Source organism: Sorex fumeus, unplaced genomic scaffold (genome assembly GCF_029834395.1).
Source record: "Sorex fumeus unplaced genomic scaffold, SorFum_2.1 ptg000079l, whole genome shotgun sequence".
NCBI classification, from domain to species: domain Eukaryota; kingdom Metazoa; phylum Chordata; class Mammalia; order Eulipotyphla; family Soricidae; genus Sorex; species Sorex fumeus.
Genome location: NW_026606136.1, coordinates 6,051,101 through 6,065,625, shown reverse-complemented (window position 1 = coordinate 6,065,625; position 14,525 = coordinate 6,051,101). Strand labels below are relative to the sequence as shown.

Genomic DNA, 14,525 nt, shown 5'->3' with positions numbered 1-14,525 from the left:
CCCCTACTCTCCCCTGCCCTCTCCCTGTCCGCCCTCTGCCCTCCCCTGCTCTCCCCTGCCCTCTCCCTGCTCTCCCCTGCCCTCTCCCTGCTCTCCCTACTCTCCCCTGCCCTCTCCCTGTCCGCCCTCTGCCCTCCCCTGCTCTCCCCTGCCCTCTCCCTGCTCTCCCCTGCCCTCTCCCTGCTCTCCCCTACTCTCCCCTGCCCTCTCCCTGCTCTCCCCTACTCTCCCCTGCCCTCTCCCTGCTCTCCCCTACTCTCCCCTGCCCTCTCCCTGCTCTCCCCTACTCTCCCCTGCCCTCTCCCTGCTCTCCCCTACTCTCCCCTGCCCTCTCCCTGTCTGCCCTCTGCCCTCCCCCTGCTCTTGGTGGAAGCTGGTGGCCGCTGCCAGGCTGCTGATTTGGCTCCTGAACCTCAGGGAACAGGAAACTCCTTGGAGTTCGATAGGTGACCCCCGCCCCCTGCCCCCGCCCCACACAGGGAGCTTTCGGGGCTCCTGGTGCGGACGAGGTCTCCTTCCATCCCAGGGTATTCATTCCCATTGTACGGACACCTGGGCCGCGGCAAGTCCAGGTGACACAGGCCGGTGTCCGTCCCCCTGGCTGGAAACGCTTTCCAGGAGCACTGGCTCTCGGGCTGGGCCCCTGCTCCCACGGGTGCGTGCCCGGCCAGGCGCTGAGGCCAGGGGCCGAGCGGGGTGCCCCAGGGGCAGCTGAGGGCCCCTGGGGGGCTGCAAGGGGTTGACATGGCAACAGACTGGATGCACCTGGCCTGGGGGTCTCCGGCCACTGGGCAGGGGCACTGTCCATGCGCTGGGTGGGCAACTTCCGAGTTCACGCACACCTGTCTGCTGGGCCCCCACACACAGCAGGTGTGAGTGTGTGTCCGAGTGTGTGACTATGCACGTATGTGTGAGTGTATGTATGTGTTGTGGGTGTGTATGTGTGTGAGTGTGTATGCATTGAGTATGTGTGTACTGTGTGTGCGTACACACATCTGAGAGTGCGTATGTTTGTACATGTGCATTGAGTGTGTGTATGTGAGTCTGTGCATGTATGAGTCTGGGCCTAGAATATGTACACATGTATGCGTGTGCATGGAAGTATGCACGTGTGCGATAATAATGTGTGCGTGTGATGCAAACATTCTCAGGGCTAGTGTGGACTTGTCCAGGTCCCCAGTCCAGCAAGGCCCCTCGGACCCCGTCCCAGCAAAGACTCCCCGGACCCCCATCCCAGCAAAGCCCCCCGGAACCCCGTCCCAGCAGAGACTCCCCAGGACCCCCATCCCAGCAAAGCCCCCTGGACCCCGTCCCAGCAAAGCCCCCCAGACCCCGTCCCAGAAAACTCCCCGAACCCCCATCCCAGCAAAGCCCCTGGACCCCGTCCCAGCAAAGTCCCCCAGACCCCATCCCAGCAGAGACTCCCCAGGACCCCTGTCCCAGCAAAGCCTCCGGGACCCCCATCCCAGCAGAGACTCCCCAGGACCCCCGTCCCAGCAAAGCCCCCCGGACCCCCATCCCAGCAAAGCCCCCCAGAACCCCATCCCAGCAAAGCCCCCCAGACCCCATCCCAGAAAACTCTCCGGACCCCCATCCCAGCAAAGACCCCTGGACCCCGTCCCAGCAAAGTCTCCCAGACCCCGTCCCAGCAAAGTCCCCCAGACCCCATCCCAGCAGAGACTCCCCAGGACCCCCGTCCCAGCAAAGCCCCCCCGGACCCCTGGACCCCGTCCCAGCAGAGACTCCCAGGACCCCTGTCCCAGCAGAGCCCCCTGGACCCCGTCCCAGCCAAGCCCCCCGGACCCCGTTCCTAGCCAAGCCCCCCGATCCTGTCCCAGCCAAGCCCCCCGACCCCTGTTCCAGCGGCCCCCGGCCAGCCCCCTCCCCAGCCGGGCAGCCCCGCCCCGCCTGGCCCCGCCCCGCCCCGCCCCGCCCCGCCCCGCCCGGCCGCCCCCGGCCCCCGCCGGCCGCAGCGCGCGTCCCTTCCGCTGTGCCCGCCCGCCCCGCCCCTGCACCTGCCTCCTCCTCCTCCTCCTCCTCCTCCTCCTCCTCCTCCTGCTCCTCCTCCTCCTCCTCCGCCGCCGCCGCCGCCGCCTCCCCCGCGGACATGGCGGCCAACATGTACCGGGTCGGAGGTAGGAGGCGCCGGGCGGGCGGGCGGCGGGCGGGGGGCGCCTCCCGGCCTGGCACCGCCGGCCCAGCCCGCCCGCCGGACCCTCCCGGCCAGGCCGCGCCGGCGGGGGACAGGTCAGGGCCGCGGGCGGGCGGGGGCCGGGGGCGGGGAAGGGGCGAGCCCGGCGCGCGGCCCTGCCCCCGGCCCGGCCCAGCGCCTGCCCCGGTCTGGCCCCTGCCCCCGGCCCCGGTCTGGCCCCTGCCCCCGGCCCCGGTCTGGCCCCTGCCCCCGGCCCCGGTCTGGCCCCTGCCCCCGGCCCCTGTCTGGCCCCTGCCCCCGGCCCCGGTCTGGCCCCTGCCCCCGGCCCCTGTCTGGCCCCTGCCCCCGGCCCCGGTCTGGCCCCTGCCCCCAGCCCCTGTCTGGCCCCTGCCCCGGCCCCGGCCCTGTCCCCGGCCCCGGTCTGGCCCCTGCCCCCGGCCCCTGTCTGGCCCCTGCCCCGGCCCCGGCCCTGTCCCCGGCCCCGGTCTGGCCCCTGCCCCCGGCCCCTGTCTGGCCCCTGCCCCCGGCCCGGCCTCCCACCCCGTGGGCCCTGGCTGTGTCCCCCAGCCCCATGTCCCGTATCCCCAGCCCCCACGGCCTGTCCCCTGGCGTGTCCCCCGGGCCCGGACCCCGGCCGTGCCCTGCCCCGTCTGTCCCGTCTCTCCGGCCCGGTGTGGGGCTGTCGCCCGGCCCAGCTCCCTGTTCCCCGGGCGGCCGCGCTGGGCACTGGGTCCTGGCCGGCCAGCTGACGGCCGTGGCCTGGCCCCTTGGGAGGAAGGACGCGGGGGACAGGCGTGGGGGCTGCCGGTCTGGGGGAATGCCAGGGGCTCGCGGGCTGCTCTGGGGTGCGAGGGCTCAGAGCCCCCCTCCCTCTCACTGCAGACTATGTGTACTTCGAGAATTCCTCCAGCAACCCCTACCTGATCCGGCGCATCGAGGAGCTGAGCAAGGTACAGGGGTCCGGGCAGAGGCCCCGGGGAGGGAGGGCTGCGGGCCTCGGGGGTCCGGGCAGAGGCCCCGGTAGGGTGGGCTGCGGGCCCTGGGGGTCCGGGCAGAGGCCCCGGGGAGGGAGGGCTGCAGGCCCCGGGGGTCCGGGCAGAGGCCCCGGTAGAGTGGGCTGCGGGCCCTGGGGGTCTGGGCAGAGGCCCCGGGGAGGGAGGGCTGCGGGCCCCGGGGGTCCGGGCAGAGGCCTGGCGAAGATGGGCTGCAGGTCCCGGGGGTCCGGGCAGAGGCCCTGGGAGGGTGGGCTGCAGGCCCCAGGGGTCCGAGCAGAGACTGGGGGTCCGGGCAGAGGCCCCGGGGAGGGAGGGCTGCGGGCCCCGGGGGTCCGGGCAGAGGCCTGGGGAAGATGGGCTGCGGGTCCCGGGTGTCCAGGCAGAGGCCCTGGGAGGGTGGGCTGCAAGCCCCGGGGGTCCGAGCAGAGACCTGGGGGTCCAGGCAGAGGTCCCCAGGAGGGAGGGCTGCGGATCCCGGGGGTCCAGGCAGAAGCCCCAGGGAGGGAGGGCTGCAGCCCCGGGGGTCTGGGCAGAGGTCAGAACTGCAGAGGCCTGGAACTGCAGAGACCCCGGGGAGGGTGGGCTGCCGGCCCCGGGAGGGTGGGCTGCGGGCCCCGGGGGTCTGGGCAGAGGTCAGAACTGCAGAGGCCTGGAACTGCAGAGGCCCCAGGGAGGGTGGGCTGCCGGCCCCAGGAGTCCAGGCAGATATCCCAGGGAGGGTGGGCTGCCAGGAGTCTGGGTAGAGGCCCTGGGGAGGGTGGGCTACGGCCCCGGGAGGGTGGGCTGCGGGCCCCGGGGGTCTGGGCAGAGGCCCCGGGGGTCCAGGCAGAGGCCCCGGAGAGGGTAGGCTGCAGCCCCTCCGAGCTGGGAGCTGACCCTGACCACGGTCTCGGGCGCCTGCCCGTTGCGCTGACGGGTACTGCTGAGCCTTCCGGGGCAAGTGGCCGTTGGCCGCGGTGCCTGGCCTAGGACGCCGGGCTCGCGTCCCTTCCTCTCTTCCTTTTCTGAGTCAAGTATTTCCTCTTCCTGTCCGAGGAGGAAGCCCCGCGGTGAGGGGAGAGCCGGCCTCATCCTGGCCGGGCGAACTGCACGGTGCCATGGGCTCGTGGCTCAGTCTGTGAGGCCTGGTCGGCCCTGGACACTCAGGTCGAGCCTGGTGGCAGTGGGACAGCCTGGAGCCACGTGGCAGCATGCTGGGCCCAGTGGGCTCAACGTGCAGCCTGGGGGGGCCCGGGCAGCAGAACCCCCTGCGGGCTGCTGGTGTCCCCCCCGAAGTCCTGGTGTCTCGGGCCTGGGGGGAATCAGGGGTCAGGGGCGGGACCCCAGTTCGATCCCCAGCACGGCTGGAGGTGACCGTGGTGCCCTCGCCAGCACGGAGCCTGGGCGGCGTCTGGCAGCCTGGGGACCACCACCACAGAGACACGGGCTGTGGGCACTGCTGCTGTGTCCCGGGCAGTGACATGTGACGGAGAATGCAGGCCTGGGAGAAGTGTGTGTCCGTGTGCGGGGGGGCATGTGTGTGAGCGTGTGTGCGTGGGGGGGTACGTGTGTCTGTGCATGTGAGTTTGTATATGTGTGTGCACACGTGTGCGTCACAAGCATGTGTGTGGCCGAATGTGTGCATGAAGGTGTTTGTGTGATGTGTGCACGTGTATGTCCAAAGGTGAGTACATTTGTGCGACCAGGCGTGCATGCAGGAACATGTACACACGTGACTGTGTACGTGTGTGTACATGTCTGAGCATGCCTGTGAACATAGATGTACCTGCGTGTTGTGTGAGGGTCCTTGGGACTGTTACTGGCTTGGCTCAGGAGTGACTCCCGGTGCCCAGAGGATGGGACCGGGCAGGCGTGCGGGTGCCTTCACCCTACTCTGGCCCCCGGGCCCTGGAACAACGCTCTAGGGTGACCCCTGGGTGGACGCACCTGCCAGACAGCCCTGCCCAGTCTCCTGGGCCACCCTGCCCGCTGCTCCGAAGCACAGAGACGCCCCGGGTGGACCGGTCTGGCCGCGAGAGCCGTGGTCAGTGTGACTGTGGCTGTGCTGCCCGGGCAGGAGCTCGGGCCTCTCCCGAGCCTTCTGGCACGGAAGCTCCCACCGACAGCCCGGCCAGCGTCCGTCTTCCCTCTGTCCCTCCTGAGTCTGGCCTGCAAGGGCCGCTGACCCCTGCAGGGCCGGGGCGAGGGCCGAGCGGCTCGGGGCCCCTGTGCTGAGGCAGCTGGGGGCGGGTGTGTCCTACGCCCCGTGGTCTGCAGCGTCCAGTGCTCGGCCACGTGCCGTCAGGCTCTGCGGCCCCTCGCCCTCTCCTAGCCCACACTGGCGCTGCCGCAGCTTCCGGAAGGTTCCTCCTGCAGCGGTTCTCGAAGACCGTGAGTGTAGGACCCTGAGGTCGCCCCTTTGTCCTGTTTCAGGCGGTGTGAGTGAGTGTGAGCTGCACGTGGATGTTACGGTGTGTGCCGGTGTGAGTGAGTACGCGTGTCCGTGCGTGCACACGTGTGCGTGTGTGTTTGCATGTGGGGGTCCTACCCAGTGCAGGGAGCCCTGGAACTGTAAGTGGGCTGCGGGGGTGTGGTGGGCCCGAAGAGCCCGTTTGTGAGTAAGAAGCAGAGTGACCTCCCAGCTGCTGTGAGCCCGAGGCGCCTTCTCAGACGGGCTTGGTCCTGGGCCCGGGCGGCAGTGCTCAGGGAGAACCCGGAGCTCACATGTGCACACCGCGGTGTGCTGCTGGGCCAGTTCTCCACCCTGGAAGTTTGGTTTTTGTTCTTTGGCCACTCCTGGCAGTGCTTGGTGCTTAGTGCTCAGGGCCCAGTGCTTTGGTTTGGCTCTGGTGGTGCTCAGGGCTCGGTACTCGGGGCCCAGTGCTGGGGTTTGCCTCTGGTGGTGCTCAGGGCTCGGTGCTCGGGGCCCAGTGCTGGGGTTTGCCTCTGGTGGTGCTCAGGGCTCGGTGCTCGGGGCCCAGTGCTGGGGTTTGCCTCTGGTGGTGCTCAGGGCTCGGTGCTCGGGGCCCAGTGCTGGGGTTTGCCTCTGGTGGTGCTCAGGGCTCGGTACTCGGGGCCCAGTGCTGGGGTTTGCCTCTGGTGGTGCTCAGGGCTCGGTACTTGGGGCTCAATGCTGGGTTTGTCTTGGTGGTGCTTGGGACTCGGTACCCAGGGATCAGCTCTGGGTTTGCTCCTGGTGGTGCTCGGACTGTGTGGTCCCCAGGGCCTTCTCTCTGCCCCCCGAAGCCCCTTGGAGGTGGTGCTGGTGCTCGAGCCGGGACCTTTCAGATGCTTCCTCGGAGCTCCCCTGCCCCCTGACCCTGCTGTGGCCCTGCAGCGCGGGGACAGTCTGGGGCAGAAGCACTCGGTCTGGCCTGGTGGGCTCCAGCTTCAGGAGGCGGCGTTTCCCTTTTCCTTCCCCTCTTCTTCCTCCCTCCTCCTTCCTTCTCCTGGCTCTGCCCCTGTCAGGACTTGGGGTACCATCGGTGGAGCTGGGGGCTGGACCTGGGTCAGCCGTGTGCAAGGCCAGTGACGCCCCCGTCCCCTCTGCATGGGTGTTACCTCCCCCGCCAAGCCCAGAGACTCTGGTAACTTTCTGCAATTTGTTTGAAACTGGAATGACGGAGCAATTCGCATTTCATCGTCAGCTGTGTCGTCTTTTCTGTTTCGCTTTGGCTTGGACCGACCCCTGTGCCCTGCACATCTTCCGGGCCCAGGGCCTCTCTGGGATTGGTTGTCTGTCTGTCTTTCTTTCTTTCTTTCTTTCTTTCTTTCTTTCTTTCTTTCTTTCTTTCTTTTTTCCTCCCTTTATCTCTCTCTCTTTTCCTTTCTTTCTGCCTGCCTGTCTGTGCCCAGGGCTCACTCCTGGCAGTGCTCGGGTGACCATGTGCGGTGCCAGGCTTGAGGCGGGCGCCCTGCCTGCTGTGCCAACCATGGCCGTGGCACGTGAACTCCTGTTCGGGGGCCGGGCCCGTGGAGCCCCGCGCCGTCACCAGCATTTCCAAGCACGCGTGTCAGCACTGGGCCACCAAGGCCGCACTTGGCGTGTTGAGAGCTTAGGGCTTGGCATCGGGTGCCCCCGGGGGGCGCAGATTCCCAGCTGCAGAGTGCACGCCCCGTCTGGCCCCTCTGCCTTGCCCCGTGCAGCCGAGGGCACCGCGGCCCGGCGTGGGGCCTGGGAGAGGACCGGCCAGCGCTGCACTGGCCTCGCGCCGGTGCTCGGGGGCGGGAGGGGCTGTGTGGACAGCCCCCGTGCGGGTTCCCTGAGTGGCGCGCTGCGAGTTGGCGAGGGTGTGAGAGGGCTGTGGTGGCGGTGCCAGCCATGTGCAGTGAGATGACTCTGACTTTTCTTATCTCTTAGACTGCAACGGGCAACGTGGAAGCCAAAGTAGTGTGCTTTTATAGACGACGCGATATTTCCAACACGCTTATAATGCTTGCAGACAAGCATGCTAGTAAGTCCATTCTCTTTTTCTGGGATTCAGAGCTCGTGGGTCAGCCTGCGGTGCCCACCCACCCCTGGCGGGGGAGTGCTCGGGGGACAGTGCTCTCGCCGCCTCCGGCCTTCTGAGGCGGGTGTGAGTCGGGGTGGAGCCTGGGAGTCGTGTGCGTAGTGTGGGGGTGGGGCTGTGCCCCAGGCCGGAACTGCCGGGGCTCCGAGGCGGTGGGCCTGCGTGGGCTGGACAGGGCGCGGGGGGCTGGGACGAGGGCAGTCCTGGCTTTGGGGAGGACTTTTCCTTCCAGAACAGCCAGGGTTCAGCGGGGAGGGCGTTTGCCAGGCACACAGCTGACCTCGATTCGATACTCAGAACCTCATAGGGTCCCGGGCCTGCCAGGACTGATCTGTGAGCACAGAGCCAGGAGTAGTGAACCCTGAAAATCCACTGAGTGTCGCCCCAAAACAAACACAGAACAGAAGCAAAAAGCTGGGCAGTATTTTTATTTTATGTATTTTTTTTTTTTTGCTTTTTGGGTCACACCCAGCGATGTACAGGGGTTCTTCCTGGCTATGCACTCAGGAATTACTCCTGGCGGTGCTCGGGGGACCATATGGGATGCTGGGGATCGAACCCGGGTCGGCCGCGTGCAAGGGAAACGCCCTACCGGCTGTGCTGTCTCTCCAGCCCCAGTATTTTTATTTTGTTTAATTAAGTTATTTTATTTAGTTTTGGGGCCACACACCAGCGGTGCTCAGGGAACCCTGTGGGGTGTCGGGGATTGAGCCCAGGTCGGCCTTTGCAAGAGTTCCCTCCCCTCTGCACCGGGTCTCCGACCCCACATGCTTCTTTTGAAAGTATCTCATCTCCTGTGTGAGGCCGGCCGCCCCTCGAGGGCTGCGGCCGCCTCCAGGAAGCAGCACTGGGCTGGGCCGTGGTCACGGGGTCCCACCACCCCAGCCCCGCCCGGGCCCACCGGGCAGATGGGCCTGTGCTTCCGTTAACTTCCTCTGCGTGCGTTTGGTGCAGGAAGTAGTTATGAGGTGGGCCGGGCACGTTTGCAGGGTCTGTGTGACACCCTGTTCTCTAGCTCCCTGGGGTGGGGGCTGCTCCCAGCTGTGCTGGGGCGCCTGGGGTCGGGGGTGCCGGCACAGGCCCCAGGCTCAGCCTATTGGGTCTCTCCAGCCCCAAGTGCTGCTCTTCAGCGCGGGCCAGAGACAGTGCGGCCCTGAGCACTGCCAGGAGTGCCTGCCCCAGAAAGTAAATGACACGCGTAGGAATCCATTATTGTACTTGATTCATTTATTTGATTTGGGGGCCACATCCGTCAGTGTCCGGGGATCACACCTGGTAGTGCTCGGAGCCATACGTGGTTCCGGGATTGAGCCCAGGTCAACCCTCCCGCTGCCGTCTCTCCCTGCCCCCTGGTCCCGTATCTCGGCCGCAGCCAGCCCCTGTGAGCGCCTTGTTAGCAGAGCGATGCGGGAGCCTTTGGAGTCGACTCACGGCCACAGTCTTTTTTTTTTTTTTTTTTTTTTTTTTTTTTTTTTAATTATTGAATCACTGTGGGAAAGGTTACAAAGCTTTCAGGTTTATGTCTCAGTCATGCAAATATCAAACACATTTCCCTTTACCAATACTTATTTTTTCCCATGAAGAACCCCAATAAAACCCCACCCCCCACCCCTCCCCGTCCCTGTGAGGCAGATGAATTCTAGTTAACACTCTATCTGCTTTGATTAGATTGTTTCAATAAAAGATTCACCACTATTATTTAGAGTTTACCCCCCCCAAATCAGACATGCTGAAAAAGCATTGTGAAGTGATTTGCTTTCTACAGCTGGGTTCAAGAATTAAATGTTGGTTTTGGATTTCTGCTATTTTACCTATTGACCCTGGAAGTATTTCTACTGAAAGTCAGATAGTTAAGAAATTGGTTTCTGTGTTCTGGAGTCGTGGCCGTGTTGGAGAGCCGCTCGTGGGGGGCAACTGGTGGCCTCGGTAGGGCGTGAAGGGCGGAGCACGGCCACAGTCTTTAGCTCGAAACGTCTCCGTCACGGCTGCGGCCTGTGAGAGGCCCGGGTTCGGTCCCGGCCGGCACACACGGGAGGAAGCGCTGTCCCCTCTGACCCCGAGGCCTGGGTTCCCGTTGGCGTCTTACACTGCAGCTATGAGCGGAACGGGCTGTCGGGGCTGTGTGTGGGCTTGGGACTTCGGGCCGCGGGGGTCCTGGGGCCACGAGGCCCAGGCGGCTCCTGCTGTTCCTCGCGGAAGAGCCCCCCCTCGTGCCCCCACCGGTGCCCCTCGCCTGCCCCTCGCCGGCCCCTCCCCCGTGCCCTCCCCTGCAGGCTCCAGGTGTGGCTCTGGGCCCCTCACACCCCACCCCGCCCCGCGTGTGTTCCCAGTTTGTTCTGAGAGCTCTCGCCTGCGCCCCTCTCAGGCCACACGTGTCCAGGCATGGTGGCAGCCTGGCTCTGCCCCAGAGCACACGTGCCCCGTGCGTGAAACGGCACATGCCCTACGTGCCGTGGCGAGGGACTGTGTCCCCCGCGCAGGAGGCCGGGCCTGCTCACCTCACAGCGTTGGATGCTGTCCACGTGTCCCTGGCTGGGGGCACTCAGTGACACCGCCAGTGCGGGCAGTGGGTGTGGGCCAGGGCGAGACCCCTTCCTGGGACCCTCAGCTGCTTCTCTCGCGGGGGGGGCCACGTGCTGCGGGGACCAGCTCTGCTGCCCCTCGTCTTCCAGCCAGGCCCGCCTGGGAACGTGGCTGGCGCGTGTGAGGCCTGCAGGGGTGACCCGGGCGGGCCGAGCCCACAGTCCAGACGTGCCAGTCTGTTGCCTGTCCACGTGCCTCCTGGCCCAGCTACCGGCCGCTCTGCCCCGGGGCTGGGCCTGCTCGTCCCTGACTGCTGCTCTGGTCCTGCAGCCCCTTGTCTGTCTGTGGGCCACTGCCGTCCACCCTGTCCCCGCGCATAGTTGTGACAGGAGACTGTGACCCGGACCCGTCTTCCTGGGGGTCCGTGCGCTGCCGCGGTCCCAGGGCTGCATGTCTCCCGGGTGACACGTCTCGGCAGCTGCCCCACTTCTCACGGGCTCTCGCCCCGTCCTGATTCCTGCCACCTCCTGAGCCCCGAAGTCACGCTGGTCCCACGGAGTCCAGGCCGTGTCAAGCCTCCTCCCGGCCAGGGAGTGGGGAGGGGGTGGGTCAGGTCAGCGCACCTGCCCCCGCACCATCTGCTGAGCTCCGGACGCTTCTGCAGGCCACCCTGCAGGCCACTTGGCCAGTGTCCCCTCGAGCGCCGCTGTGTGGCCGTGCAGCCGTCCCCAGAGCTGCGGCCCTTCTCTTGGCTGACCCCGCACTCAGACCTGCTTCCCGCCAACTGCCCCCTCGCGGACGCTTGTTGGGGCAGCCTGCGTGCCCTGAGCTGCCCCCGCTCTCCTGCTGGCGCCTGGCCCTCTCCTGCGTCAGCGTTGTGCCCTGCGAGGGCACTCTGACCCCTCCTGGAGCCCCTCGTCCCAAGGTCGGTCTGGGGCGGGTTCCAGGGAGGGGCCTCCTGGCGGCACCTGCTTTGGGGTTGGTTTCGTTTGTTTGTTTGTCTCGGCAATGCTCAGGGCTGACTCCTGGCTCTGGACTCAGGAATCACTCCTGGCAGGGCGCGGGGACCGGATGGGGTGCCAGGGATCGAACCCGGGTCTGCCGCATGCAAGGCCAGCACCCAACCCGCTGTGCTGTCTTTCTGTCTCTGGTTTTGGTTTTGTTTTTAGCATTTTTCCTTGAGGTAATCTGGGTCACTGAAGAATCCCTACGGATGTGGCCGAGAGTCCTCGCCTGCCCCGTCTCCACCCCCAGCCGCCCATTTCCTCCTCGTGCCCCAGGACTCTCACGGCATTGGCGGTCACGCGCCCTTCACAGACGGTTGCAGACTGTCGAGGCCCCACGGTGAGCCGCCTTGCAGAGTTCCTGCCGCTGAGCTCAGTGCTGGAGCGCTTGGCCGCGCAGAGTCCCCTGTTGTCCTGCCTTGTCACCTCCTGGGCCCTGTCCCTCGTCTGGGAGGGGCTTTCCTTGCCCATCTCAGGAGCCGCCCAGCCGCCTTTGCTCTGTCCGACGTAGCCAAGCTCGTCCTCTGAGCGGCTGGCACTGCTGGCCCTGAGTGGGGACCCTGGAGTCCAGGCTTGCAGGAGCCCCCCGCTGGTCCCCGGCTCTGCTCCACGGGCCTCTTGTGGGGCGGGGGGTCCTCGGGGTTCTGAAGTGCTCCGCAGTGCCCGAGTCTCCTCCCTGTGGTGGCGAGAGGACGTGGCGGGCGCAGGGCTCAGGGAAAGGTGGGGAGACTCACCCCGCTCTGCCCATGCCAGGCCCGTGTCCCTGCTGGGCCTGGCAGGATGGGGAGGGGTCGGCCCTGCCCTCCCGCACGCCCTGGGGACCTCTGCCCGGGGCCATGCTTGCGCTCGCTGGTGGACCCAGAGTTACCAGGCTGGAGGCCTGGGGGCAGAAATGGGCTTTTCAGCCAGACCTTGGACTCAGTCTGCGTGTCCGGCCTCTGTGAGGGTGCTGGGGGCGTGTGCTAAGCTTCCGGGGGGCCGAGGACCCCACTGCCCTCCACCCTCAGCAGCTCCCCGACTGACAGGAAGCAGACCTGAGACACGGCCCGGCTGCCCAGGTTGACCCTGGCATCTGGGAGGCCCTCAGGAGGGTCCCACCCGGACCCTGGCCCCCATCCGGATGTACTGCCAGACAGCATATGTGGTAGGGGCGCCCAGGGCAGGGTTGTGGCGGGAGGTGGCTGCCACCCTGACCCCGTGGGCAGACGTGGTGGGCATCGGCGCTGCGTGGGGCTGGGTGGCTGCTGATGCTGGAGGCCACAACGCCCCTGGGACCCCGCGTCAGCCTCTGCCCGGGGCGCAGCACCGTCGGCTGTACCCTCCGTTGTCAGCCTAAGAGGTTTCTGGGTGCTGGTGCTGTGCTTGCCGAGAAGAGGAGTCTGGAGGGCTGGTGGGACACTGGGACCCCGAGGTTGCTTCTGCCGCCCAGGCCGGGCCCCTGTGGGCACAAGCCTGGGGAGGGGCTGCATTTCCACCAAGTGTGCTCACTGGCCTGGCCGACAGTATGAAAATAGGCGGAAACTCGGTGCTGGGTCCTCGCTGCCCCGTGGGACAGAGGCGGCCAGGTGCCCTAGGAGTGGTGCCTTTATTCTGTGTGTGGGTGCCTGGGATGGGGTGTGGTACTGGGCCCTCGCTCTCACCGACACGCCACATCTGAGCAGGTTAGGCTTGGGCCAGCAGCAGTGAGGATGGCCACAGGCAGCGTGTCGGCGTCGCAGAAGCCAGGCTGGGCACCTCAGGGCCAGGGGCTGGGCACAGGGTGGCATGCTCTGGGTCCCCGGGATGCGACGCCACGGGACAGGGTGGACGACGTGGCTCAGGCACTCGGAGACTCTCGGAGGACAAGATGCAGCTGTGAGGGATTCTGCGATGGAGCCTGGGGCCGGCCGGGCGCCCTAGGCTGCCCAGGAGGCCTGTCCACCCCGGCTCCGCCCAGATCCGCTCTGGCCCCGCCCCCAGCTCCGTCCTGGCACCGCCCCACCCTGTCCCAGCTCCGCCCTGCCCTCCAGGTCAGGCCCAAGTCGGCCCCCGCAGCCCCGCCCCCCGCTGTATCCTGGCCCCGCCCCAGCCCCGCCCCCGGCTGTATCCTGGCCCCGCCCCACCCCTGGCTCCATCCTGACCCCGCCCAAGCCCCGCCCCAGCTCCACCCTGGCCCCGCCCCAGCCCCGCCCCGGGCCCCATCCTGGCCCCGCCCAAGCCCCGCCCCGGCTCCATCCTGGCCCCGCCCCACCCCTGGCCCCATCCTGGCCCCGCCCAAGCCCCGCCCCGGCTCCATCCTGGCCCCGCCCCACCCCTGGCTCCATCCTGACCCCGCCCCTGGCTCCACCCTGGCCCCGCCCAGGCCCCATCCTGGCCCCGCCCTGCCCCGGCCCCGCCCCTGACTCTGTCCTGGCCCCGCCCCATGGTCCTCTGGGTTGGAGCCATTTGTGGGCCTGATTTTGTGGCCTCTCAGGGCTGTTGGGTGAAAATGCATTTTGCAGCTGGGGTAGCTCCTGAGGAACTTTCTGGTTAGCCTCAGCTGACATCGAGCAGAGTCTCGAGACACGTACTGAGCAGTGAACTGAGCTGGGCCCGTCGCGGCCTCCCCTCCGCCCTGCCCTCATTTCCAGCTCTCCTCTGGCGGAGGAAGGAGGAAAGGCTGGGTCTGCGGGCCTCATTCAGCGTGTCTTCCCACCCGGGAATGTTCTAGACCCAGACTGGAACCCCAGCCCTGGGTACCTTTCAGTCCCTCTTCATCCCCTGACACCTGCTCACGGACTCCAGCCCTGCTGCCTTGCGCCTGGGTCAGTGTGGTGGACTTCGACGCCCACTCTGAGGCTGCATGTGGGGTCGCCCAGGGAATGCCTAGGGCAAAGGGCACCAGACACAGGGGCCACACAGGTAGGACTTGGGTGGGTTAGCACAGGTGTCATGGGCCAGTACAGGTGTGATGGGTTGAGTACAGGTGTGTGGATTAGTGCATTTGTGGCTGGGGTCAGTACAGGCATGCTGGGCCCCTCGCGGGCCTCCTTCCCCATCTGGGGGGGCGTCCCGGACACTGCCGTCTCCTCAGCTGACTGTCTGACCGTGGCTACTGCGTGTCACCGTGGGCCGAGGAGCGTCTCTGACCGCCGCGCATGTGTGGGCATTCGGGAAGCAGCAGTTCAGTGCCCGGGGCCATTGCCTGCTGGAACTGTGGCCTGGCCTGCACATGCTAGGCCACGTATGTGGCGAGTGCCGCCTCGGTCTGTCTGGCCTTCAGTAACAGGTGACAAGGACAGTGGGAGACACCAGGCCTGGCTGTGTCTGTGCTCCCGGTCAGGTCCTGCTACAGCTTTTGGGCTGAAAACCATCTCCCGGGCGGCCCTTGGCTGACGGACCC

The 14,525-nt window shown here is 66.9% G+C and overlaps 1 protein-coding gene across 2 annotated transcripts in view; it reads left to right on the top strand.

Annotated features, from left to right (window-relative positions):
* The first annotated feature begins 2,092 nt into the window (after positions 1-2,092).
* Positions 2,093-14,525, top strand: part of MTA3 (metastasis associated 1 family member 3) — a 38,126-nt gene continuing 25,693 nt past the window's right edge. For both annotated transcript variants that reach the window (XM_056130530.1, XM_056130531.1), the window contains exons 1-3: positions 2,093-2,135; positions 3,035-3,102; positions 7,487-7,580. In XM_056130530.1, the coding sequence (XP_055986505.1) occupies positions 2,108-2,135; positions 3,035-3,102; positions 7,487-7,580 (190 nt within the window). In that variant the 5' untranslated portion in view covers positions 2,093-2,107. The remainder of the gene's footprint in view (positions 2,136-3,034; positions 3,103-7,486; positions 7,581-14,525) is intronic.